General features: G+C 44.2%; 1 protein-coding gene across 4 annotated transcripts in view; it reads right to left on the reverse strand.

Moving 5' to 3' along the window:
- Nucleotides 1–26925, reverse strand: part of CAMK2B (calcium/calmodulin dependent protein kinase II beta) — a 312498-nt gene that overhangs the window by 191687 nt on the left and 93886 nt on the right. For all 4 annotated transcript variants that reach the window (XM_036748942.1, XM_036748941.1, XM_036748940.1 and 1 more), the window contains exon 2: nucleotides 26602–26696. In XM_036748942.1, the coding sequence (XP_036604837.1) occupies nucleotides 26602–26696 (95 nt within the window). The remainder of the gene's footprint in view (nucleotides 1–26601; nucleotides 26697–26925) is intronic.

The following is a 26925-nucleotide window of genomic DNA, read 5'->3' on the forward strand; positions in this document are numbered from 1 at the left end:
TGGGATCTGAGTGGCCACGGTGAACCCCCAGAAATGGAAAGAAGCTTCAGGAAAAGGGCAGAAGCACACATGACTATCTGCATCCCACCCGACAAAGTGTCAAGGCATGGGAGTTCTAGGAGGTCTACAGACCCCATGGAAAGATCGCTAGTTCAAATCCCACCTCTGCCAATTACTAGCTGTGTGACCAAGTCACTTCACTTTTCATCTGTAAAAGGAAAGAGTTGTACTAGATTAGATGACCTACAAGGTACCTTCCAGCTTAAAAATCTATCCTCCTAAAATCCTATCCCACTAAGGCTAGGTCCTACCCTAGTCCATTCTGTTTAAGGGGGTGGGGGGATGCAAAAGGGGCAGAGAAATTTCTCCTGCACCACCCAGCCTTTCCCAAGAGGCCATCCTATGGGCACCGGTGGTACAGCACTCACAGTCTAGCAAAGCTGATGAACATGCACTGTATGCCTCAGATATTTCTCAGATATTATTTTACATCATATTTATCTAAGTATCATAATATACCTAGGGGTGATAATAGCTCATGTTTCTATATCACGTCAAAGTTTATAAAGGGCTCTCACCATAGGAGATCTGCAAGGTGTGTGATGAAAGTTCCCATTTCACAAATGAAGAAACTGAGGCCCATCAAGGTGACATAATCAGCCCAGTTCAGTACCACACAACTAGGAAATGCCAGGGGCAAGACTTGGACCATTAGCCTTAACACCAATACTCCCCCATCCCCCTGCTCCCCCACTAAGTGGTAAACTCCTGTACCCACCACTCATTTCCATTGACTTGGAATGCCTTCCTCTCTACTGACACCTTCCCATCCTCCTCACCTCCACCACCGATCTCCCTCCATCTATTAAAATACTCCTCCTCCTTCAAAATCAATATAATCCAATGCAACAAACATTAATTAAATATCTATTTATTATATGCCCAAGGCTACGCTAGGTGATACAAAGACAAAACTGAAACTAAATCCTCACTTCAAGGGTCTGTTCAATGGGGGAGGAGGAGGGCAGTTATGACATGTATACAGAGAAGTTGTTTTGTTGTTTCAGTAGAGTGACTCTTGGTGACCCCATTTGGGCATCTTGGCAAAAATACTGGAGTGGTTTGCTACTTCCTTCTCTAATTATTTTATAGCTAAGGAAACTGAGGCAGAGGGTTAAGTGACTTGCCCAGGGTCATACAGCTAATAAGTATGTGAGGACAGATTTAAACTCAGGAAGAAGAGTCTTCCTAACTCCAGGCCTGGCACTCTATCCACTTCACCACCTAGTACATACATGATTAATTGAAGGAGGAGGAAGAGAGAACACCTGAGCAGATCAAGAAAGGCTTCCCATAAGTGGCAACTGAGCTGAAACGGCTCAAAGGAAGCTAACGATTCTAAGAGAGGGAGGGGAGGAAGGAGGGCATTCCAGGCATGGGAGACAGCTTTCAAGAAGACACAGAAATAGGGGCTGGAATACTGAGTTCAGGGAACAGCAAGATGGCCAGTCTGCTGGGACACAGAGTCCATGAATGTGCAACAAGCCTAGAAAGGTAGGCTGGAACTAGACTGTGGTATCTGAGGACATGAGGGTTTGGGAGCTGCAACAGACAAATTTCACCCACTTTGTTCTCTCTCCTACGCAGCATTTCAGTCATATGTTAAGCAGCTTTCAAACAAACTGGGCCAGCTCAAAGGACTCTTCCTCCATGCAGCCTTCCCTCACCTTATCACCTGGAAATAATCTCTCCTGCATTTCCCTAGAATGCCCCTTGTCCTACTCTGTACTGGCACCCCCAGTGAGGCAGCTGCTAAAACCTCACTCTGAAGTCTCACCACCATCAGAGACTGATGAGTCAGCTAACACGGGGAGTGTAAGCTGGACAGGCTTTGAGCACGGACAAGATGGATTCCTATGTCTTCTGAGATGACCTGAGTTCAAAGAGGGTCCTCACCAGGTTGGTCACAGGGAGATAAGCTGCCGTGGTCATTACTGTAGCATTTCTCAACGACTATCAAACAGCTCCCAGAAGGCTTGTGATCGTCATCACCTACTCCATGAAAATGGAAAGACCATTAGATCACACATCCAGGGGTAGAAGGCACCTCCTTAGAGGTCATCTGGTCCAAAACTCTCATTTTACAGATGGGATCTCTAAGACCCAGAGAGGTTAAGCAGCTTGCTCAAGGTCACACAGACCTTACAGTCATAGCTTCAGAGATGAAACCCCTGCATTTGACAGATGAGAAAACAGAGATGTCAAATGACTTGCCCAAGGTCACACTGCTAGACATGGAGAGAGTCTGGATTTGAACCCTAATCTTCTGATGGCAGATCACAGATGCTTGAGCTATTGCATTATTTCTCCAACTAGATGATGAGCTCCATGAAAGCAGGGTCAACTAGTATCCTATTCATTTTCTGTATCCCTTAGTATCCAGCACAATGCTCTGCACATAGTAGGTGCTTTACACACACACACACACACACACACACACACACATGTGTTTTGAATAAATAAACAAATATCCTAGGTGGGGTCTCTTCCATGACAGTCTACAATAATGAGACTGTGGGGAGAAGGGAGGAGCATTTGGAAAAATTCCTTCTAGACATTTTTTTAGCTCTGATGGCAGAAAAATGTTTTAGAGGGAGAACATTAGCTCCATGAGCCCAAAGAACTAAAGGAGGTACAAGACCTAGCTGTTCTTGGAGGCTCCACTCAGAAATAATCAAAAGTACCCATCAACAAGGAAATGGCTGAGGCAGAGGTTAAGTGACTTGCCCAGGACCACATATCTTGTGAGTGTCTGATAACACATTTCAACTCCTGTCTTCCTGACTCTGAGCTCAGGCTCTATACACTGTGCCACCTAGTGCCTTGGTTACAAGGGAAGACACTCTGGTTGGTGAGGGGATGGAGTGGAAGCAGAGATATCCTGAAATAACAGCGATGAAAAACAAAAGACATCAGTAACACTTTTAAAAAGTGATCATCACTGCCACTTTGCTCAAAATCAATGCATTTAAGAGGTGGATGTATGTTTCTCTTATCTTCTCCTCCCCTACCACCACATCCCTTCCTAGGAGAGGAATTCTAGTTGTAAGAGCTTCCTAAGCCCATTAGCAGCTCCTACCCAAAGAGGTGATGGTCTTTCCACCACAGCTACAAAAACAATAACCGATATTTAAACAGCACTTTAAAGTATATAAAGTTCTTTATATACACTATTGCATTTGAAACTCACAACAACCCTGGGAGGTCAGTACTAAAAATATTTTCATCCTCATTTCATATATGGGGAAACTGAGGCTCGATTTTACAGTATCAGAGAACTAGTGTCAGAGAAGGGATTTGAACCCAAGTCATTCTGACTCCAAGTCCAGTATGTCAGCCACTACAAAATGCTGCCTCTCTATCACACACACACACACACACACACACACACCCACACACACCATACACATGCTCAAATGAATGAATATAACAGTGAACAAATTGATCCCCCAAAGAGCACAATAAGAGTCTGTGAAAGGGTTTGTTCCCTCTTCCCAATAAGAGGGAAAATCTTCCAGAGAATAACACAAAAATGTTTTTAAGATGGGTATGCTTAATGATCTCTTTACCACCAGTCAATTAATTTTCCTTTAACTGCTTTTGTTAGCACTAGTTTAATAATCTCTAATTAATCACTACATTCAGAGACTACAGAATAATACCTAACAATCTTCTATTTAATTTAGTATTTAACAAACCAGTGCCCACTGATAGAGCTCAAGGCATAAACTTAGTTTTGTGTCACAAGGGCCAACTTGGCCCAGGTATTGATGCCAAAGGATTTTTCTCCCTTCCCTGGGCTTCCACCCCAGACACTGTATTTCTTTTCTACATCTTAATCATCAGTCCAGAGCCATGAAACACCTAAGGTGTGTGCAGGAGACATGATGCTAATGCAAATGGAGAACAGTCAGACAGAGCATTCCCAAGGACCCTTAAGAGGTGTGTGGTCTGAGACAGACAAAACAGATGCTGCTGATTACAGAGAAGACGAGAACACAACTAAATAACCAACAGTGAGTACATAAAAATCAGCGTTTCTGTCGTACACAGTAAAAGGGAAAGTACTTGGGGGGGGGGCGCAGATGAGAGGGCCAGTGATTCAAAACCAGTCAGGGAAAAGCTGACCATCAGAAGTCACCATCTCTTCTGACTCTCTACCACCCCCAAATCCCCAACTGCAAGGAAGCTTCCGCCTCTCCCAGCTGAGAGTGAAACCAGCTCCCTGCTATGGTATCCCTTTCCCCTCCTTTCTCACATCCTATGATCTCAACCATCTCGACCACCTCAGACAGAGGACACAGGGAGATCACAGAATTTCAGGTTAGGATTTTGCACCAAAAGGAACCTTAAAGATAATGTAGTTCAGCAACCTCACTTTACAGGTGAGGAAATAGGGGCCATGAAAGGGGGTGTGATTTGCCAAGCCACTTGCTCCCATAGAAGGCCAATGCTAGTCCAACCTGCATTTTGATGGATGAGAACACTAAATCCCTAAGTCCTAGTGGTGACGTGACTTGGTCAGTGTCACAAGTGATTTAGTGGTGAGGCCAGAGTTGGAACCTAGACCTCCGGGCTGCCTTGTTCTCTGCTCTTTTGACTGTTCTATGACTACACCTTTCTCATCATCAGATTGTTTTCTTTCCTCCCCTCACATTAACTCCCCCTCACTAAAACTAGGGCTGGGGGTGAGAACAAACCCTATTCTTGACAAATGATATAACATGCCCTCCTGTGGCACCTGCTTTCAAGAGAGGAGCACAGAGCAGAGAATGGCCCCCAAAACTCCTTCCGTTAGCATAGTTACCATAGGCCACAAGATGACTGACCACCTTTCTAGGATGCTGTAGAAGCACATAACAGTTGGCCTAAATGGTTCCTGAATCCTCTCTCACTGAGAGATAGAGAAATAGAGAGCACCGAGATGAGGAAATCTTAGGGGACCTTAACTCCAGTTAAGACCTCATCATCATCATCCTCGTCATCCTCATCACCATCGCTGCCATTTATAAAGTGTGTTACATACTTTACCTCATGTAATAACAACAGCCTCCGTTTATATAGATAGAGCTTTGAAGTTTGCAAAGCATTTTATGAATATTAACTCATTTGATCCCCACAAGGAGGTAGGTGCTATTACTATCCCCATTTTACTAATAAGGAAACCAAAGAAAACAGAGCTGAAGTGACTTACCCAGGATCACACAGTAGGAAGTGTCTGAGGCTGGATTTGAACTCAAGTATGTCTAACTCCAGATCCAGCACTCTATCCACTGCACCACCCCACCTTTCAGCTTTACAATACCCTTGGAAATTATATGCTATTCTAAACCCCATTTTAAAGATGAGAAAAATGAGGCTCAGAGAGATTAAGCATCTTGCCCAGGATCCCATAGTTAGTCTGAGGTGGGACTGTCTGATTTTAGGTCAGAATAGAAACTTTGGGGATGAAGGCCACCTTTAAATGACATGCTAGGGAAGGGAGAGCCCTAAGTGGCTCTGCTGTGTTTCATGGGGAGGTCCCTAGACCCACCTGGACCTAGAAGTTTAGGGGGAGTGACTGACTGAATGAAAGAGAGTAAAAGACCCGGCCTCCCTGCCATACAGCCACCAAGCTAGCCCACCTCCCTCCTTTCTTTCTAATTCATCCTCCAGACCTGCTACGTTTGAGGAAGTCTTTCCAGAACACCAGATCTCCTCCTCCATCCCCCACTCTACCCCAGAGGACCCTTGAAGAGAGTCAAGAATGCATTTGATATAGCTAAGTGGGCTAATGCTTCCTGGGCGGGGCCACCATGGCTAAGAGGAAAAGGGTGTTGCTTATCAGGTGCCAAAGTTTCTTAGCCTTTACCAGCTGCTAGGTTTCTGCCCAGGCAGATCCCTTTACTATCCTCCCCATGGATGTTTGAGAAAAGCAGGGATTTTTTACTCTTTTTACCCTTATTCCTACCTAAACCGACCATATATATTCATACACCAAACATTCATTGTGAATTTGTTGCTAATAATATTGCTAACCAATTTCTTTATTAATTAGTTTGCTGTTAATAATAAGCAACATACCTACAGAGTGTAAAGTACTAAGCTAATCACTGCAGGAGACACAGAGATGAATGAGGCCCAACCAGGCCCTCAGGAAGCTTCCTGTCAAACAAAAACCTGACAATTGTCTCCAAAGAAATTATGTGAGATGGGGGAAAGGGACTGCTAGAGCCCAATACTGTATAAAGCGTCAGATGAGGTCACTGCATGGAGTGTTTCTGCTTAACTGTTTTTGTTACAAGGGTGGGTGGAATTTCTAGAAATTATTGATGTAAAAAGAATAGGTGTCAACTAAAATTTACTTTTTTAAAAAGAAGAAGCTTATAGTCAAGGTCCTAGGATCACTGACTACACAATCCCATGACCTCTGACACAAGCATAGCTAAGAGATTAAGGAAAGGCTTGGCACTTTGCAAGGGGGATGTCTCACTGACCAATGTGACTAAGGGTCATCAATGACCATCCTTTGACCCACATGGAGAGAAGCACACAGCTCTGCCACACCTCATTCTCTCACTCTCCAATCCATCAATCCGCCCAGCATTACAGGCAGAGAATGAGGGTCAGTCTAAGCAATACTGGAAGAATAGGAACGTCCTTGAAGACATCCTCGAAGACCCCCCTGAAGTCTTCTTTTCTCCAGGCAAAGCATCTCCCATCATCTCAACCAATTCTTCTATGACAAGGACTTAACTGTGCCACCTTGGTTGCCCTCTAGCTTATCAATGCCCTTTCTAAACTATGGCCCTCAAAGTGAACACAATACTCCAGATGTAGCCTGATGAGGACAGATTATAGGGCTGTCACCTTGCTAGCTCAGGACCCCATACCTCTTAATGAAGCTTAAGACTGAAACAGGTGGCTTTGGCTGCTGTTGATTCAACCAATGAATAACTATTTATTATGCACCTATTGTGTGCTTGGCACCAAGCCAAGCGCTGGATTCCTATTGACCTTGCGGATTCCTAAATACCCCAGATACTTTCTGGATGAACCACGATTTACCCATAACTCTTGTCTTTGTGAAGTTTATGCTTTTAACTCAAGTGTACAATTTTATGTTTTTTTCTTTTAAATGTTGTTTGAGTTTTAATTTTTTATTTAATTTAATTTAAAAAAATTAATATGATGACTCCAGAGAAAAGAGGAAGAAACAACAGAGGGCTGGGGGACTATAGGTGCCCAGCATAGCATATGCTTTCAGATATGTTTGCTTTATCAGTTAGTTTTGTTGAACTGTTTTTTTCCTTGTTAACAAGAAGAGAAGGTTCAATGTGGAGGGGGAGCCATACTGAGAAATAACTTTTTTTAAAAGTTAGCCCCAGTCCCCAAATCCATCAGTATGGGATTCTCTCCTTACTAGTGAATACTCCATGCCTGCATCAAGGCAGTGTAGAGTTGGTGACAATGAGAGAGAGGAAGGCTATTCAGATTTCTTTGGACTTTCTTCGAGTTGCTTCGGGAGCTTCTGCTTCCAGATTCAAGAGAGAAGATGGAGAAGACCAACCCCACTTCAGAATGCTAAAGAAAAAGACTCTGCAAAGACATCTGAGAAGATCTGACGGTCTCCATCATGCCTCTATTCCCAGCTTGCTACAATAGAGACTTCAGGGGAACTTCTCCTTGGGTGAGATCTGGACCCTCTTAGGTGAACTAAGGTACCTCACTCCTAATGGGAGAACTCCTTCACTCTGTATTATCTGGTATATAGTCTTCTATGTAGACTTTTTCTGATTTATGTTTTGCTACCAATTTGTATAAATGGGTTTCTTTGATAATCATTATGTATAGTAATTATGGAATTGGTATTTGGTGGGGAAGGAGTTAAGCCTTGGAATATAAAGATTGCAGTCTTCTTTCCCCCAATAATGAAATAGCAATTAGAAGTTACCTTGAACCTGAAAGTCACATCCCCTAGACTAACAACATTTAGGGGAGCAGATGTGTGTCTGTGTTTTGTGTTGTGTGTATATATATAAAATACTAGCCTTATAGGCCCTCTCTCTGAGAACAGAGTGGCAGCCTCTGGCCCCAACCTCCTGCTTCCCCTCCTGGAAGGAAATAGTGTCCCTTGGAGAAATGTGGGGGGGAGAAGAGGCTAGACATACCTATTCTGCCTCCCTTCAAGCCACACAACAGCACCCCGATACTGCATATATGAGGGGATAGCCCTCATAACACTGGCATAGTAGCAATGAAAGTGGATATAAATTAAGATGAACGATTGAGACTAGGCTTGCGAATAAGTGGGTCAGAGGAGGATTGATGAGGTTTTCCATTAACAGAAAAGCATTTGCTTGTGAACCATCAAAAGATTTTCATAATACTAAATCTTCACCAGGCCTGGAAATCTTTGTATGGTCAAATTCTCAGTAACAGAGGCCTCCAAATAGCTGCTCATTGCCTAGCTTGAGGGATGCTACCCTAATGGTTCTGCTATATGGTCCTGATCCCAGATCCTCAAGTACTTCTGGGATAAATTTAATTCAATTCAATAAACATTTATTAAATGCCTACTATTTGTAAGACACTGTGTTAGGGTAGGTTATCAGAGCCAGCACACCAGGAGCACAGACATGACGAGCCCAGTACCGCTCAAGATGGCAAGACCCTGGTTGGTCAGATTCCACTACCTGTTTGCCAAGTATTATAAATTCTTGGTTGGAAAGGAGGTTGAAATGAAAGGCTAGAATGAGGATTTGGGTTGACTGGAGATCTCACTTAGTTCTGTGCTTTCTTCCCCCAATAGATTGTATAGACTGCTTACCTCTTCAAACTGGCCTTAGGTTCATGAACACCATCTTCTTTAAGGTATAGGAAGTCTATGAGTACCTTGAGAGTGTTACAGAAGGACAATCCTGAATGGTTCTTTAACTCCCTTCTGAATGCCTTTGCAACAACCTGTCCCCACCCTTGGATTGCACGCTCTACACATCTATCTCTTATCATTCTGAGCTTTGCTCAAGGCTTAGCTCAAATGCCAACTTCTACAAAGCCAAAGGCTGGGATCTTGATCTTTCCCAATTGCTACTACTGTTCTCTTCCCTAAAATTACTTTGTATATTTCATATTTATTTGTTTTCATGTTGTCTCTCCCCCTACCCCCTTCCCTGATGAAGATTTTCTCCTTGAAGACAGACTGTCAATATGGAAGGAACTCTCTAAGGAAGCGAGGTCAAAAGTTTTTAAACATATATGTGTGTATGTATGTATGTGCACATACACACATACACACACACACATATTTGGAAAAAGGCACAGAGAGCATTATTATCAAATGTGCAGATTAGACCAAAACTAGGAGGACCACCTAACATACTAATTGACAAAGTCAAGATACAAAAAATATACTGGCAGGTCAGAAAATTGGGCTGAATCTAAGAAGACAAATTTAATAAATATAAATGTAAAGTCTGACACCTGGATCCAAGAAGTGAACTTCCCAAGTACTAAGATTGGGGAGGCATGACATGTAAAAAGGATCAGGAGATTTTAGCAGACTAGAAAGAGTCTACAGTATGGTATGGCAGCCCAAAAACCCTAATGTGATATTAGGCTATACTAAGAAAGGCAGTACCTAGGACTAACATAGTAATAGTCTGATGGCTCCTAGAAAGTGGATGGTTAAGCTGTGGCTGACTAAGACAACAGCAATTCCAGGGGCAGCATTGGATCCACCACACATACTGGGCAGCTACTCCCTACAGTTTCTTAGTCAACCTGTGTATTGCATCTATCAGATGCTCTAAGGTTACGAGAATGGGAAATGGTCTAAAGGGTATAGTGGTGTAACTGATCTCTGACACAGGCATACCCTAGATAATAGAAAAGGGCTCAGAAGACATTGTCCAAAGGGCAACTGTCACTAATATAGTGACACCAAGTCATCACTGAACAGCCCTTAAATTTATTCTGTGCCTATGATCTCAGGCCACTCGCAGCATAACCCAAAGCCCAGGACTCGCCCTGAGAGAGAGAACACACAAAACAAGGGAACATAAACATAGATATGCGCGGAAAGCCACCCTCAGAACTTCACTGCTCCCCACAGCGATGTCTCACCTGGCTTTCTTGTTCTCCCTTCTTGTCAACACACCCTACTTTACAGCCACAGTATAATAAGGGCCAGTTAAATTAATGCTAGCCTAAAAGCCTAGACTCTCCCTGCAGCCTCAGAGTGGGAGAGAGGCTGATTCCTTCTTAAAGGCTATACCATTTCAGCCATAACAACTCAATCTCCTAAGGCATTCCCACCTACAAAATTATAGATCCTTGACATACTAAAGTGACACTTGGAACATGACCTCATACTGAACCTGAAATTTCAAGCTCATTAACTGGAAGCTCGGCATGAGTCAAGAGTGTGACATGGCAGCCAGAATAGATAATGCTATACGCGACTTCAATAGGAGAAGAATCAAGTCCAGAACAAGGAAAATGAAAATTCTTCTGTCCTTTATTAACCCCATGGGCAGACCATATCAGGAATGGTCTGGGAGCCACATTTTTAGGGAAGGCACCATCAAGCCAAAGCATGTTTAGAAGACAACCAGGATGGTTGAAGGCATGGAGACTGTGCCATACAAGGATCAGTGGAAGGAACCAGGTATTTAGAGACTAGAGAAGAGAAGAGTTGAGGAGAATAAAGGAGCTCCCTTCAAGTAACTGATAGGCTGTCATGTAAATGGGGGATTTGACTTTTCTGCGTGGCCCTAGAGGCAGAGCTAGGAGCAATGCATAGAAATTATAGAACATATTTCAGCTCGATGGAAAAATTTCCTGATAATTAGAGCTCTCTAAAAGCAGACTGGCTTGCTCCACGGGGTAGCAGCTATCTTTGAGCCATGGCTACATGACCACCTACTGGGGACTTTGTAAAGGGAATTCTAGGTCAGATGTGGGTTTGACTAGATGACCTCATATTCCGGTTCTGAGGTTCTGTGACTTCATGGACAGCAGCTGCTTCCTTCCTGTTCTAGCTTAAATGCCCTGCCTTCCTGACTATGGAAACACTCAGTGTCTGGCAGAAGAGACAGGCACACATCTAAACAAATTTAATTCAAATCAACAATTATTTACTGAGTGCCTACTATGTGCCCTCAAGATATTTGTAATCAGCACTGTTGATAAGGGAAAGTTTTGAAAGAGCTATATAAAGCATGGTGGTAGAATGAAATAATTGCTACAAGAGAGGGATGGGCAAAATGCTATAGGGGAGGAAGGAGGGACATCAGGTTGGGGAAATCATGGAAGGCTTCATAGAGGAGATGGCATTTGAGCTGAGCCTTAAATGATGGACAGGACTCTAACAGAAGAAGGGTATTCCAGGTGGAGGAAAGGACATGAGCTTGGAGGCAGAAAAGCATAAGGGCTTATAAAATGTCTCCAGACTGACAATATAGAGGCGTCTTGTGAGGTATCTACATAGAGGTGACAGTTGAAATCTTGGGAGTAGACAAGATTACCAAGGGAAAAATGTAGAGAAGAGAGTAGGAAAAAAGCCCTTGAGGAATGCTAACATTTAGCAGACAGGAGGAGCGCAATGAGTGTAGTGGTGGTGGTGCTGGTGCTGGTATCAGTAGTAGCAGCAGTATAGCAGTAGTAGTAGCAATAGTAGGAGCAATAGGAGGAGGAGGAGGAGGAAGAAGGAGAGAAGGAGGAGGAGGAAAAGGAGAAAGAGGAGGAGGAATATGTAGAATATGGTAAATGCCACGAAAGAGTTACAAGCAAAATGTCTAGAACATACTACATTGCCCAACACATAGTAGGAGCTTAATAAATACTTACTGACTAACAAAATATTCTGGGATTATGGAAGATGGAAACCTCCCTTCTAGCTGGGGGAAGGGGGCAGAATCAGGCAAGGCTTCCTGGAAGATGCAGCTTTTGAAATAGGTCTTTAAGGGGTAGCTAGGTGTCACAGTGGGTAGAGCACCAGCCCTGGAATCAGGAGGACCTGAGTTTAAATCCAGCCTCAGACACTTGACATGCTTAAGAGCTGTGTGACTTTGGGCAAGTCACTTAACCTCAATTGCCCAGCCTTCCCCCGCTGCAAAAAAAAAAAAAAAGAAATAGGTCTTTAAAATGAGTAAGAATCAAGAGGTAGAAAGAGGACATTCAACAAAATCAACTGTTTCTTAAGTACCTCCTATGTATCAGGCACTGCTATGGAGATACAAAGACAAAAGTTAATGTTGTTTTCCTCCAGCAGTTTACATTCTAATGGTAGACAACATCCACATGTATGGATAGATACAAAATGGAAACACAATAACCTCGGTAAGAACAGGGATGGGGCAGAAGGCACTGCAAGCTGAATTGTAAAGCAAAACAAAGATTTCCAGAAAGGAAGGTGAAAAGGGAGAGCATCCTAGGCATGAAGGGCAGCCTGTGCAAAAGCACAGGAGAAATAGTAGGGCCTATCTGACTATAATATAGAGTGCAGGAAGTGGAATAATATATGAGGCTAGAGTGGAAAAACAGAGCCAAGTTGTGAGGAACTTTAAATCCCAGTGTGAAATGAACAAAGGTGAGGTGATACAAAAAAACAAGGCATCCACAGAGCAGATTAATTAATTAACTAATTAATTCTTCTTGGCTAGAGCATGGCAGACAGAGAGGAAACTCAAAGGAAACAAAACTAGAAAGATATGTTGTGCCAGATCAGGTAGGGCCTCCTATGGCAAAAAACTCACAAATTCTGAACACATCCAGTATATTCATTTCTAGATGATGACAAATGACACATTGTTTACACTTCAGTGTCCAGAAGGACCACAAACCCAAGATTTTCAAATTAATGAAGAAAAATATGTAATCAGGTCCCAGGAGTAAAGTATTTCTGACCCTTTATTACTTACAATCCTAGAAGAGTACAAGGAATGGAGGGGCTGGGGAAGATACTGCCCTAAGAAGATGAATTGAGATGATTTACTCTGGTCTAGAAGGATGAAGACCAACAAGGGATACGGTTGGAATCTATAAAATCATTAAGAGATTGATAAGACAAATACTGATGAAACAAATTTAACAAATTCACTAAATCCTAAACTATAATAACAGGGATTGGTGTAGAATAATTGGGGAAGTCTTTGAAGCCTGAGAGGAGTGAGCGTAAATCAAATAAAAGAACTGCTCATTAACCTATAAAGTCATGGAATTTCCTATTCCGAGAAGTGATACAGGAAGAAGATCTAAAAAGCTTGAGGAAAATTTCACCTAAAGTCTTCAGAGATTTGAAAGGCTGCCAGGTGGTGGACAACAGGCGTAAAATGAGGGAAGCGCATTGCCTATACCCTCTGTGTAATGCCCCCCAAGTCTATATGACAGGTTGTGACATATCTTACAAGTTCCTGGGATTTCTGATCTCGTGCTCTTAATGCCATCCTCCTACTAAAGATATAAGCAAAGTGCAGGTGTGCACAGAAGTCAGCTCAAAGAGGCTGGCAAGAACCCATTATTAAATTTTCAGAGTGAGCATTTATACATCTGAAATAAGCAAACCCTACAAATCAGGGCTTGATTCATTGTTTTGTTAATTATCTAGATTTTTTTAACGTGATAGAGAAGACATTAATAATGAATAGAAAAGTGTGTTGAGCATTCATTCCTGCCCCTCCCCACCCCATGGAGAGAGCTGGTTGTTAAATATTTACCAGCACACCCCTACCAATGTGTTGGGGGGTGGGGGGGGGGTTGTTCTAACTAAAAGAGAGAAGAGGTGGTGGTGGTGGTGGTGGTGATGTGTGTGTGTGTGTGTGTGTGTGTGTGCTGAGAGACAGAAATTATTGAGAAGTGATAGCAACATCTAAAATAAAGCATTATTAAAACATTTTTTAAACTACAGCTGAAGAAGCAAGAAATATGGTCCGGAAAAGAAACATCAATGTGCTCCTTGCAGCCAAACAGGGCTGGGTTTGCAAATACCCAGGATAATAAATATCTTATAGTAGCATGAGCTTGGAGAGAAGAGGAAACAGACAAGGGATGGTCTGGATTTCTAGAACTGCAGCAGATACCGACCCATGGCATTTGCTGCATTTCTTCTCCCCTCCCAAATGCTCCTCCCCCCAACCCTGGTGGTTTGGGAAGAGGATGGGAGAGGAAATGGAGACTGTAATTTGTAAGCCTAAGAACAATTCAGCCTGGACCAGACAATGACTGCAGAGCCGCTGCTTAGCTACAAAGGCGACCAGAGCTGCTGCCAGCTCCATGGCATTTTCCTGGCAATTTGGCAGGAATGGAAGGTCCCAGGTGACTGGAAATCCGAGATCATTATAATATCCAGCAAAGTCAATTTCCCTCTGTATACTGATTATTAGCAGCTTGATGCCCTGTCAGAAAGTACTAAGCACTGTCACGCTTATATACCTAAAGGAAGCTGCTAGTAAAAAGTATAGTGATGTGGCAAGATGGATGCTGCATTGGGAGCCCCAGGATCTAGGTTCAAATTCTGCCTCTGTTACTTAACTACATGGGAGTCCTTGGTCAAGTTGCTTCATCTCCATGGGCCTCATCTGTAAAATGGTGACCTCTAAGGTCTCCTCCAAATCTCAATCTATGATACTTCTATCTCACGATCACAAAAATCACTGAATGTCAGAGTTAGAAAGAGTCTAGCACAATGCCTGGCACCTAAATGCTCACTGACTGACTAACAATCTTCCATGGTCATCTGGTCCAAGCCAGCCTGGAAAAAGAAGCCACTTCTACTATAATCCACCCAACAAGAGGTCATCCACCCTCTGCTTGAGGCCCTCCAATGAGCTCCAACAACACTTCCCAGTTTTTCCTATGATCCTTTGAGTATACAATCAACAAACAGGTTCGGCATGGAAATGGAGGTGGGAAAGAAGAGAAAGCTTTGAAGGAAATGGGGGAAAATAGCCCATAATACTACATGTATTATGTATATGTAGCTAAAAAACTTCAGCTCTCTGTTCTTTTCATTTCTGTATCACTATGGAAACGATGAAACCTTTCCTGATTTTCTCCCCCAGCTATTCCCCCTCCTTTTCAAATTATCTTGCATTTATTGTATGTATGTAGGAGAATGGAAGCTCTTCGAAGGCAGGAATTGGTTCATTTTTTGTCTTCGTATTCCCAACGCCAAGCACAAAGACATAAACACTTGTTGAAAAAAATGTTGTTGTATGAAAAGGGGCCATTGCCTTTTATTTGTCCTTGCAGGAATTCTATAGTTAAATGTGTCATTTATCTGCAGTGTGTCCTTGGGGGAAGTTGCTTCACTTGTCTGGGCCTCAGCTTCCTCATTTGCAAGATGAGGGAGACCTCTGTTGTTGTTCAGTTGACCCTATTTGGGGTTTTCTTGGCAAAGATACTGGAGTGGTTTGTGATCTCCTTCTCCAGCTCCTTTTGCCAGTAAGGAACTGAGGCAGAGTTAAGTGACCTGTCCAAGGTCACACAGCTAGTTAACTGAGACCAGATTTGAGCTCAGGAAGATGAGTCTTCCAGACTTCAGGAATGGCACTCTACCCATTGCACCTGCCCTTAGAGGTGGTCTAGATGACCTCTAAGGTCCCTTTTTATTCTAAAATTCTATGATTCCATGGCCAGGTACTCAATCACATATTCCTTGGTTCTGAGAAAGCATACAAGTTACTGTGGTGGCACTGGTCTTTTTGAAAGGAATTAAGGGATTGCCAAGCTCCCTTTAGATCAAAAGAAGAAAATGTGGGTGTTGTAGAGAACCACATAGTTGAACAGATTAATTAGAAGCCTCTCAAAGAAGTTCCATGGCTCTGTTCATCCATGGAACCAGTTGGGATTGGACCACTCCTGACAATATTCTTAAAACACAGGTCTAAGCATGTCACCCCCTACTAAAGAAACTCTAATAGCTCCCAATTGCCTCAGATGATCAAATACAATTGCTTTTGTTTGACATTTCAATCAGGCTTCACAATCTGTCTCTAGTATACCTTTCCAAGCTTACTGAACCCTGTTCCCTTTCATGCCCCCCTCCCCTGCCTTACAATCACACTGGACAACTTGTTATTCCCTGTATACAACATTCTACCTTCTGTCTCCATGCTTTTGCACAGACTGTCCTACCTTCCCCCATACTCCCCCCAACTCTCTATCTGGAATGCCAGCACTAACTCCTGGAATTCCTAGCTCTATTCTAGGCTCAGCTCATGTGCCACAAGGCCTACCTTGGTCCTTTCTCCCCAACTGCTAGCGTCCTCCCCATCCCTGAAACCCCCATCTTTACTTTTTGTATGCTTTGTATTTGCTTATCTGTGTACACATGATATCTCCTCCTTGAATGTAAGATCTCTGAGGGCAGGAACTATTTTTGTATTTTGTCTTTATATTCCCAGATTGAAGCGAGTTGCCTGGCACATAGCAAAGGCTTAACTGTAATACAAGGAAAATTAGGAACCCCTGAGTAACCCCTAGCTACTGACAAGCACCCCCAGAAAGAATGGACTCAGATATCTTTGGCATTTAGCAAACCCCCTGGGACTCCACGACTCCACCAAGGAATCTCAATAGATAGGACCATCCCACTGAGAGATAACTTGACAGACCCTTCCTGGGAGATATCCCTGGGACTCCGCGACTCCACCAAGGAATGTAAATGAGATTATCCCACTAGTACGATAACCTGACTGAATCTTTCGATCAGCCAGGACCTTTGTTCCTGTTTTTCCCCCCACTCTGTACCCCCATATCCTATATAAGCCAAGCCATCACCCCAACACATTTGCCATTGATTTGTGGTGCCGTACCCTGATGGCCGCCAGCTAATAAATTCTCCACTTAAAACTTATACTCTGTGGTGTGTCTCGCTCGCTTCTGGTACAACATAATAAATGCTTTTGAATGAAGGAATATAGTACCTGCTACCACATGGGTGGTAGCACCATATTCCTGTGCCTTAGGATAAGCAGAGTCATCCCACCAACAGGCACATACCTGTTGATTCAGGTGCTGCTGAACGGGCAGAAGGTTGCTCCAAAAAGCCAGCAGATCAGCGGCACCCTGAGTGAGAGGGCGAGCCTACTGACGTATGTGAATACCCATTAGTATTACAGAGAAGGCACTGACAGGAGCTGACAAGTGGTCAAGACGCTCATGACAAGGGTAGCAATGGGACTGTACCACTTCTCTTTAAAGCTGAAACCAATGCTAAGAGCACCAGCTGGGAAACTCAAGGGCAGTACGAAGCCCAGAAACACCATCGTGCCTACCTTCTTAGAAGGTAATGACGCCTGGGGAGTTTCTCTGTAGTTTGAAAACAGATCAAATGTATCCCACCAAGGATGCCTCAGGCCAGACACGAGAGCTACTGATTCTATATCGACATTTGATTTTGTTCAAGCTCTCAGGGGTTCCCTCCTTGGTAGTGAGGCAGGTTGGCCAGGTGTCACCCTCAGGCATAAAGAGCGAGCTGGGTGCTACTGGAAGACAAACGCCTCATCCCACAGGAGGTTCCCCAGGACTATGTGGACAAGAAGTAGGGTGACTGGGTAACAAATAGAAACGATCAAAATAGAATCGCACAATCTGAGACATGGAAGGGGCCTTAGTAGCCATTTTGTCCAACCCGTACATGAAAGGAATCCCAACCTAGAGGCAGCTGGTGGCACAATGGATCTGGAGTTAGGAAGACCGGTGTTTGAATTCAGCCTCAGTCATGTACTAGCTGTGTGAACCTGGGCAAGTTACCTAATCTCCATTTGCCTCAGTTTCTTCAACTATAAAAAGGCCATAATAATAGCACCTACTTTGCAGGGTTGTTCTAAGGATCAAACGAGAGAATATTTATTTTAAGAAGCGCTTAGTACAGGGCCATGCATGTAGTTGGAGCTAAATAAATGCTCATTCCCTTCTCTACTATAACATACCCGACAAGCAGTCATCTAGCATCTGCCTGAAGACCTCCAAGGAGAGGCAACCCACCCCCTCCCTAGGCCCATTCCATTTAGCCCTAATTGTTAGGAAGTTTTTTCCAGATATTGACAGTTTATCCCTTGGCAACTTCTCTCTCATTACTCCTAATTCTGCTCTCTAGGGCTGAATGAAACAAGTGCAGCCCCTCTTCCACATAATAACTGTTCAAAATTTGAAGATGGCTCTCATGTCCCCTTTCCCTTGAATTTTCTCTTGTTCAGGCAAAAAAAAATGCCCACTTCCTTTGAGCAATCTTCACTTGTCATGTATTCAAAGGCTGTCCCTGTTTTAAAGATCACAGATAATAAAAGAGAAGCAGCCTAACGGACAGAAGGTGAGGAGGCCAGGAAGAAGGGGTCTCTCATTCGACAAATCAATTGCTCTCTCACTGCTCCTAGACAATCCTCCAAGACTGGAACTTGAAAATGACTTGATGTTCTATTTAAATAGGGAAACTTTAGACCCTGGGAGCTCCCTATACCAGTAAAATCACAGGCCTAGACCGTTCCCACACAAAGGAGCATATAATATTAGAATGAGAAAGAAGCTTAGGGATCATCTAATAAAACTTTCATTTTGCAGAACTGGAAATGGAGCCCAAAGGGCAGGTACCAGAGGCAGTCTCTTCCTCACTCTAATCCTTACATCACACTCACCAGCTGGGTACTCTTCATCATGCCTTATCTTTATTACATCACTCCTCCAGTGCTTGGTATCCCGCCCACCTTGTTGTCGCTCAGTGTTTTTTCAGTCATGTCCAACTCTCTGTGACCCCATGTGGGGTTTTCTTGGCAAAAATACTGGAGTGGTTTGCTATTTCCTTCTCCAGCTCATTTTACAGATGAGGAAACTGAGGCAAACGGGGCTAAGTGACTTGCCCAGGGTCACACAGCTACTAAGTGTCTGAGACAGCTTTGAACTCAGGTCTTCCTGACTCCAGGCCCAATGCTCTATCCACTGTCCCACCTAGCTGATCATCATGATTATAGTAGGCCTTTAATAGATGCCTGTTGATTGACTAATGGATGAATGAACAAGTGAATGAATGAATTAATCAATGGACTAATTAGTAAATGAATGAATGACTACCAATTAATTAACAAGCATTTTATTAAACACTTCTTATGTGCCAGGCACTGTGCTAAGCAATTTATAAGCATTACCTCATTTTATCCTCACAACTACCCTGGGAAGTAGTCAAAAGTCAGTCATTCAAACTGCCAGCAAATTCCTACTTATTGGAGTCCTAATTAAAAGGAGTGAAAGAAAAAGATGACCTTTCACACCACCTCAGAGAAAAGAGAAAGCTAAGTTCCAGAATGGACAAGAAGGGTATAAAAGTCACCGGGCGGGGGGAGTCACTGTGTTATATTACAATGAAGTCACATGATACATTTAACTTACACAAATCCAACTATATGTGCTTGGTAGAAAGAGAAAACAGAGAAAGGGAGCAGGGAGAAGGGGTGATAGGAGTGGAGGGAGTGGGAGGAGAGAAGGAGGGGGGCGGAGAGAGAGAGAAAGAGGGGGGAAGAGGGAGGGGGAGAGAAAGGAGAAAGGGAGAGGGAGAGTGGGAAGAGGGAGGGAGTAAAAGGAGTAGGGGACAGAGAGAGGGAGGAGGAAAGAGGGGAGAGGGGAAGGAAGGGAAGGGGGGAGGGAAAGAAAGAGGGAGGGACAGAGGAAAGAAAGGGGGTACAGAATATAAAAGGGGAGGGAGAGACAGGGAAAAGAGGGGGGTGAAGAAGGGAGAGAGGGGGAGAGAGGAGAAGAGAGAGGAGAGAGAGGGGTGAGAGGACAATTTAAATAGTATAGGTCAGTGGTGTCAAACTCACATAGAAATGGGGGTCACTAAATCGTGCATAAGGATCCCCGCAGGCTACATATCAACTTAATTTCAAAAAGTAAAATTATCTATGTCTTATTATATTGCTACTTATTTTGTTAAATATTTCCCAATTACATTTTAATCTGGTTCTGGCTGCATGTTTCACCCCTCAGGTCATTCCACCTGGCATTCCACTCAGTGAGCATATGCCCCAGAGTGAGCATGAGATCCGGAGACCTAAATGGGCTGTTTCCTCAGTCGCTCTCAGTTCCCACATCCCTCTCATGGTGTGAGCATCTCACCACCACTGAATCTCTTCTTCATCTTACCCACAGACACTGCTCACCAACCCCCAGACAGGTGAAGCTAACCAGAGGGTACCCTTGCTTGGCCTTCCTAGTGCTCCTGGTGACCAGAAGGCCCCCACTGTGTGTTCTTACCTTCCTTGTATCCTCTCTTGCCTTGTGGCAAAGCAGAAAGAAGAAACCATTACCTAGCCACCCTCTAATAAAATCACCCTTATGTGTGAAGCCCTCTCAAGAATATTTTCCCCCAATTATCAGTTTTTCTGGCAGCTAAGTCTTTACCTGTCTTTGTTTTCCTCTTTTGGAATCTGGTACAAAGCCTCTCTCTTCTGATCTACAGCTTAGCTGGGGGTAGTGAAAAATAACATTTTCATTTAATTGTCTCCATAGCAACCATCTCTAATCCATCTGCTCTCTGATACAGATTTCCTTTTCTTAAAAAGATCCTACTCTCTTTCCAGCTACAACTGTTTAAAGATGCTGTTCTGTACTGTAGGAGTAATTGGGGGAAATTTTCAAAGGTTACCCACTGACTTTTGAACCTAAATCCAAGTAAGATATGATTTCACAGCCCTCTGTAGAGGCCCCTGAAGTTATACCAGACAAACACTCTACTTAAGAAAGACTCATGATGGAAAAAGCTATGCACATCCAGAGAAAAAATTATGGAGTCTGAATGCAGATTGAGGCAAACTTTTTGCTCTCTTTTTTTTCCCTTCTTTTTTTGGTTTTGTTTCTCCTTTCTCATGAATAATGCCATTGGTTACAATTCTTCTTTGCAACTGGACTGTTATGTAAATAAGTTCAGTGTGAAGGTATATGCAGAACCTGCATTGGATTACATGCCATCTTGGAGGGGGGGGAGGGAGGGAGAGATTTGGAACCCCAAAACTTGTAGAATTGAGTGTTATAAACTGAAAATTAAAAAAAATAAATTTATTATTTTTTTAAAAAAAGAAATTCTCTGTCTCTCTGGACAGGTTACCACCACCAGCCAGGGGTGTTCTGGGACCAGCCTGAATGAGCTCAGGTGAGTTGACTCTTCAATTAAGGGCAATGACACCTTGGAAATCAGCAGACACTACAACCAGGGCTTGGTTTGCTGTTTTGTTGATTATCTTTGATGTAAGTAAGTGACAGACAAAATGTTAAAAAGGCAGAGTAAACTTAAAAGTGTGTCACTCTGCATTTTTGGTGAGCCAGTTGTTAAATATATACCAGCACCACCACCACCCTCCCCCCCCCCACTCGCCACCTGCTGAAGCCCCCCCCCCAACAAATCAGGCCCCAATCTGAAATGGCTTTGCTCTCCTGACAGCTCTTAGCAATAAAACTTCTTCCCTCCCCTGCTCTGCTCAAGACCTAATTAAGCAGAACCTCAGGGAGAAAATGAAAAACCTGTCACATCTGAGCTTATCTTCCTGGAAAAGAAAAACACCCAGTTGCTGACTGAGTCAAAATATTTTTTTTCTTTTTCCATTCCTGTTGGCATAAAGAGACCCAAAAGTCCAGGGGAAAGCCAGAGAGAGAAGCCTGCCGATGATCATCCCCAAATTGGCAATGTGTTCAACAAAAGTACAGAAAAGGGAAGAGTGAGGCTGCTGTCTTGTCTTGTCACTCTCTTAGTTGATGTACCATCATATGTACGCCATCTCTGTTCCAAGTGGCTCTTCTGTTCATCAAGGCCAGTACTTCCACAGACTCCTTTCCAAACTCCATTTCACATTATATGAGACTCCATCTCCCACCTCCAGGCCTTTGCTCAGGCTGTCTCCCATGCCTGCATCATCACCTTTACCTCTTCAAATCCCTAGCTTCAAAGCTTCAAGGATCAGCCCAGATGCCACCTTCTTTGGGAAGCCTTTCCTGATCCCTCTAGTTGTCAGTATTCTTCCTCTCTGCAAATTATGTTGTATGTACTTTTCCGTTTACATATTGTCTCCCTCAGTAGAATGTAAGACTCTTGAGGTGAGCATGCGTTTTCTTTTTTGTCTTTGTAGCACCTGAGACCCTACCTAATACAACACAGGCACTTAATAAATAATTGCTGAACTGAAATGAACTGAAAGCTTTTCTTCAGATGGCTCTTATCCAAGATCAAACTGTTGTCAGGGGTAATGAGAGGTACCTGAAGCCACATTTGATGATAAGATGGCAGGTATAGCCCCACTCTAGTGTTGTTGTTCAGTCAATTCAGTCATGCCCAATTCTTCATGACCCCATATGGGGTTTTCTTGGCAAAGAACTGGAGGGGTTTGACATTTCCTTCTCCAGTGGATTAAGGCAAACAGAGGTTAAGTGATATGCCCACACAGCTAGTAAGGGTCTGAGTCCAGATTTGAACTCAGGACTTCCTGACTCCAGGCCCAGTGCTCTATCCACGGAGCCACCTACTCCAGCTCTACTAGATAGCCATAATAACCTATGTTATATTGGGGCATGGAGACAAGGCTGGTAAGCTGATCATTCACCACAAACACAGCCACAAGAAATCCTGGGATGGGCCACATCATTGTAGGTTTAAAGCTGGAGACCTCAGAGGTAAGTTAAAACATCAGAGACCATCAAATCCAACTCTCTCATTTTACAGATAAGGAAACTGGAAGATGAACTGAATTGAACTGGACAAGTTCCCAAAGTCACTGGGGAACTGAGGCTTGGGGAGGCTACTCGAGTTGCCCACAGCTAGTAAATACAGGAGGGAGGATTCAGCCTGGACCTCTAGCCTCCATTCAGCCACGTCACATTGCCTCTCACCTGTACAATCAAAGGGCTGGATTTTATGACCTCAGTCATAAAATGGGTCCCTTCCAACACAGACATTCAGTAACTCAATGATCCCATCTTCTGCCAAAGGCAACTTCTAGTTCTCTGCAGCAGCAGCAGCAGCAGCAGCAGCAGCTTCAGATCACCTGGGAGACATCTGCTAGAGCTTCTCTTGCCTTGGGCACATGAGAAAAAAAGCTGACCTGCCCTGGGGGGAGCGGGAGAAAGTCAGTCTTGCCACTGACCCTTGAAACACTAAAAGCAAAGTGCAGAGTCATTCACCAAGATCCTCTCCCAAGCAATCTGCATTCAAGTCCATGCCATCCTACCTCATCTAGGTTCTCTGGGAACCCCTTCCCCTCACCATTCACCTACAGAAATAACGCCATACTCTCTAAACTCAAGTTCTAACTGAACAATTCGACAAGCAACTGGGACACTGTATTTGTGGAAGCTCTCCAGTACCAAAATTAAATCCTCCTGGATGAGTTCATATTTGGGTGCTGCTGCTAATTACATCTGCCCCTTCCAGGGACCAAGGCAGGCTCTGACAAAGCTCTGTGAACTTAGATGAAGGGTATTTCCTAAAGCCCCCTAAACACTGTGTACAGCCACATATAGCAGAGCCCACAAAGCACTTTGATGAGGTCAGAGATTCTCTTCTCTGTTCCAGGATCCCTCATATCTAACTTCTGACACTATCTCGGTAATTATCAGCAAAGAAGACTTCTGGTGCGAAAACTCCTGCCACCAACGCACATCAACAACTTTCCTGCAATTTAGCCAGGGCCACACAGCTAGTATGTGTCACAGGCAAGATCTGAACCTAGGTCTTCATGACTGCAGAGCCTGCCCTCTGTCCATAACACCATGATGTCTTATAAATAGAATCACAGACTTAGAACTGAAAGAAACCTTAGAGATCATCTAGTTTAATCCCTCATTTTATAAATGAGGAAGCTAAGACCAGAGAGGTTAAGAAATTTGCCCATGGTCACCAAAGTCATAAGGGGCAGAGCTGGGATTCATATCAAAGTCCATTCTTCAGAGATGCCAAATCCAGAGCTCTTTCGAGTGCCCCACTCTCCTTCTCTGTGTAGATCTGTCTCTGTCCATCCCTGTCTCTGTCTCTGTCTTTTGTCTCTGTCTCTCTCTGTTTTTCTCTGCCACTCTGTCTCTATTTTTTGCCTTTCTATATCTCAATCTCTATCCTATCTTTCTGTCTGTCTCTTTCTGTTTCCCTCTGTCCCTGTTTCTCTCTCCCTCCCTCCCTCTCTCTCTCTCACACACACACACACACACACACACATGCAAAAGCACACACATGCACTCACACAGTCACTCAGTAACAGACAAGGGCCCACATAGGATGGTTTTCTATCACAGCCTCAGTTGACTCACAGACTGCCTAGACACGGAAGATGATGTTTGTGAACCAGGGGCCAAAGAAGTAAACATCCTACAGAACACCAGTAAGGGAGAGAGCACGAAGCTAACCAGAATCCTTGCTCATCTCAAATCCTCATTCTAACCTTTGATCCAAACCCCATCTCTTCCAAAAATTTATAGCACTTGGTAAACAGGCAAGGGAATATGACCAAATCAGGGCCTTGTCACTGCTCTAATCCCTTTGTCTAGCCCAAAGTGTAGCATGACTGTGGCTGGGAATAATGTAAACAGGGGTCTGGATAATCCATAGCAAAAGGAGCAGCTCCTGGATAATAAAGAATTGAGCAGAAGCATTCCCAGGACAAACATTCCGAACAATGACAACATGCCTCCCTAGCAGTTAATCCATTCAGTTTTGGGACTCACCATCCTGATTAGTAAATAAATTGGTGAAAACTCACCTAACCCACCATATATCTAGCTACCCTCAGACCATGACTCACAATCCATCCAGTCATCCCCTGAAACATCTGGGCCTAACCAGCAGAAGCTTCTTACTGCCTGCTCAGCCACCATGTATGCATCACTCATTCACACCACCATGTTCCACTTCCCACCATTTGCTCTTGCCCAGTGAATAAACAAAGGTTACTAGAAAGAATATAACAATCTATTGCCCCACTGCTCTGCTCACAATCCCTGTGACTGCCTTTTATCTTTGTGTCATGGACCCATTTAGAAGTCTGGTGAAGCCTACAGACCCTTTCTCAGAACATTTTTAAATGCATAAAATAAAATTCATAGGATTACAAAGGAAATCAATTCTATTGAAATATAGTTATCAAAATATTTTTTAAATAAGTTCACAGACCCCAGGTTAAGGCCTTTCCTGGCCACTGCTTCCCTCTTTGTATTATATCCCCAGTTGGAATGCAAACTTGTTGAGAACAGAAACTGTCTGACACCTCTTAGGTGCTTAATAGATGCTTGTTGATTGACTGAATGAGTGAATCAAATGGCTGAGGCCATCTCCTCTGGGTAAACCTGGATAAGAATCTACCCCGTCTGAACCCACTCCTGAATATCTATGGCTGATCCTATACTAGTCTAACCCATGAATAATTGTTTCTCACTAGCCATAGAGCAATCATAAGGAAAATAGTTCACACACCCCCTCAGTCATCCCCACCCCAAGTGAAGGACCAGATGTCCTGGTATCCAAAGGGTCAAGGCTTCAGACTCTATCAAGGTATATACACATTCACTTTCTCTTCCAGAGATCATTCAGTCCTAAGCAGGAGTTTAGAAAGTTGAATCCCACACTTACAAATCCCTAACCCTTTGACACCCCCTCCCCCAATAAGCCCAGGCCCTTCTTCCCCTAGCCCTTTGACACCCCCTCCCCCAATGAGTCCAGGCCCTTCTTCCCCTAGCCCTTTGACACCCCCTCCCCCAATAAGCCCAGGCCCTTCTTCCCCTAGACCTTTGACACCCCCTCTCCCAATGAGTCCAGGCTCTTCAACACCCCCTCTCCCAATAAGCCCAGGCCCTTCTTCCCCTAGCCCTTTGACACCCCTCCCCCAATGAATCTAGACCCTTCTTCCCCTAGCCCTTTGACACCCCTCCCCCAATAAGCCCAGGCCCTTCTTCCCCCAGCCCTTTGACACCCCCTCTCCCAATGAGTCCAGGTTCTTCAACACCCCCTCCCCCAATGAGTCCAGGCCCTTCTTCCTCTAACCCTTTGACACCCCTCCCCCAATGAGTCCAGGCCCTTCTTCCTCTAACCCTTTGACACCCCTCCCCCAATAAGCCCAGGCCCTTCTTCCCCTAGCCCTTTGACACCCCCTCCCCCAATGAGCCCAGGCCCTTCTTCCTCTAACCCTTTGACACCCCTCCCCCAATGAGTCCAGGCCCTTGTTCCCCTAACCCTTTAACAGCCCCTCTCCCAATAAGCCCAGGCCCTTCTTCCCCTAGCCCTTTGACACCCCTCCCCCAATGAATCTAGACCCTTCTTCCCCTAGCCCTTTGACACCCCTCCCCCAATGAATCTAGACCCTTCTTCCCCTAGCCCTTTGACACCCCCTCCCCCAATGAACCCAGGCCCTTCTTCCCCTAGTCCTTTGACACCCCCTCCCCCAATGAGCCCAGGCCCTTCTTCCCTAGCCCTTTGACACCCCCCCCAATGAGTCCAGGCCCTTCTTCCTCTAACCCTTGGACACCCCCTCCCCCAATGTGTCCAGGTCCCTCTTCCTCCACACACCAATGAAGGCCAGTGTTTCCCCTCAAAGGCCCTACCTCTTGCAGAGAGCTTCTTGGTATTGATGATCTTAGCTGCATACTCATGTCCAGTGCAAAGTTTGACACAGCGTCGTACAACTGAGAAAGCCCCCCTAGGGAAAAAACAGGTGGGGTAGGAGAGGAGGTAGAGAAAAGGAAAGGAAGGAGGGAGAAAAGAGACAGAAAAAGAAAGTAGGTTAATCTATCATTAAGAGACACCCAGACATGCCTCAGCACCCCACGGCACCCCTCAATATCAGGTCAGTTTTGAGGAGAACCAAAAGAAGAGGGCCTAAGCAGCGGAGAAGACAAGAATCAGGAGGATTTTGCACATGGAGTATA

This window comes from Trichosurus vulpecula, chromosome 3, assembly GCF_011100635.1.
Source record: "Trichosurus vulpecula isolate mTriVul1 chromosome 3, mTriVul1.pri, whole genome shotgun sequence".
Classification (NCBI taxonomy): Eukaryota; Metazoa; Chordata; class Mammalia; order Diprotodontia; family Phalangeridae; genus Trichosurus; species Trichosurus vulpecula.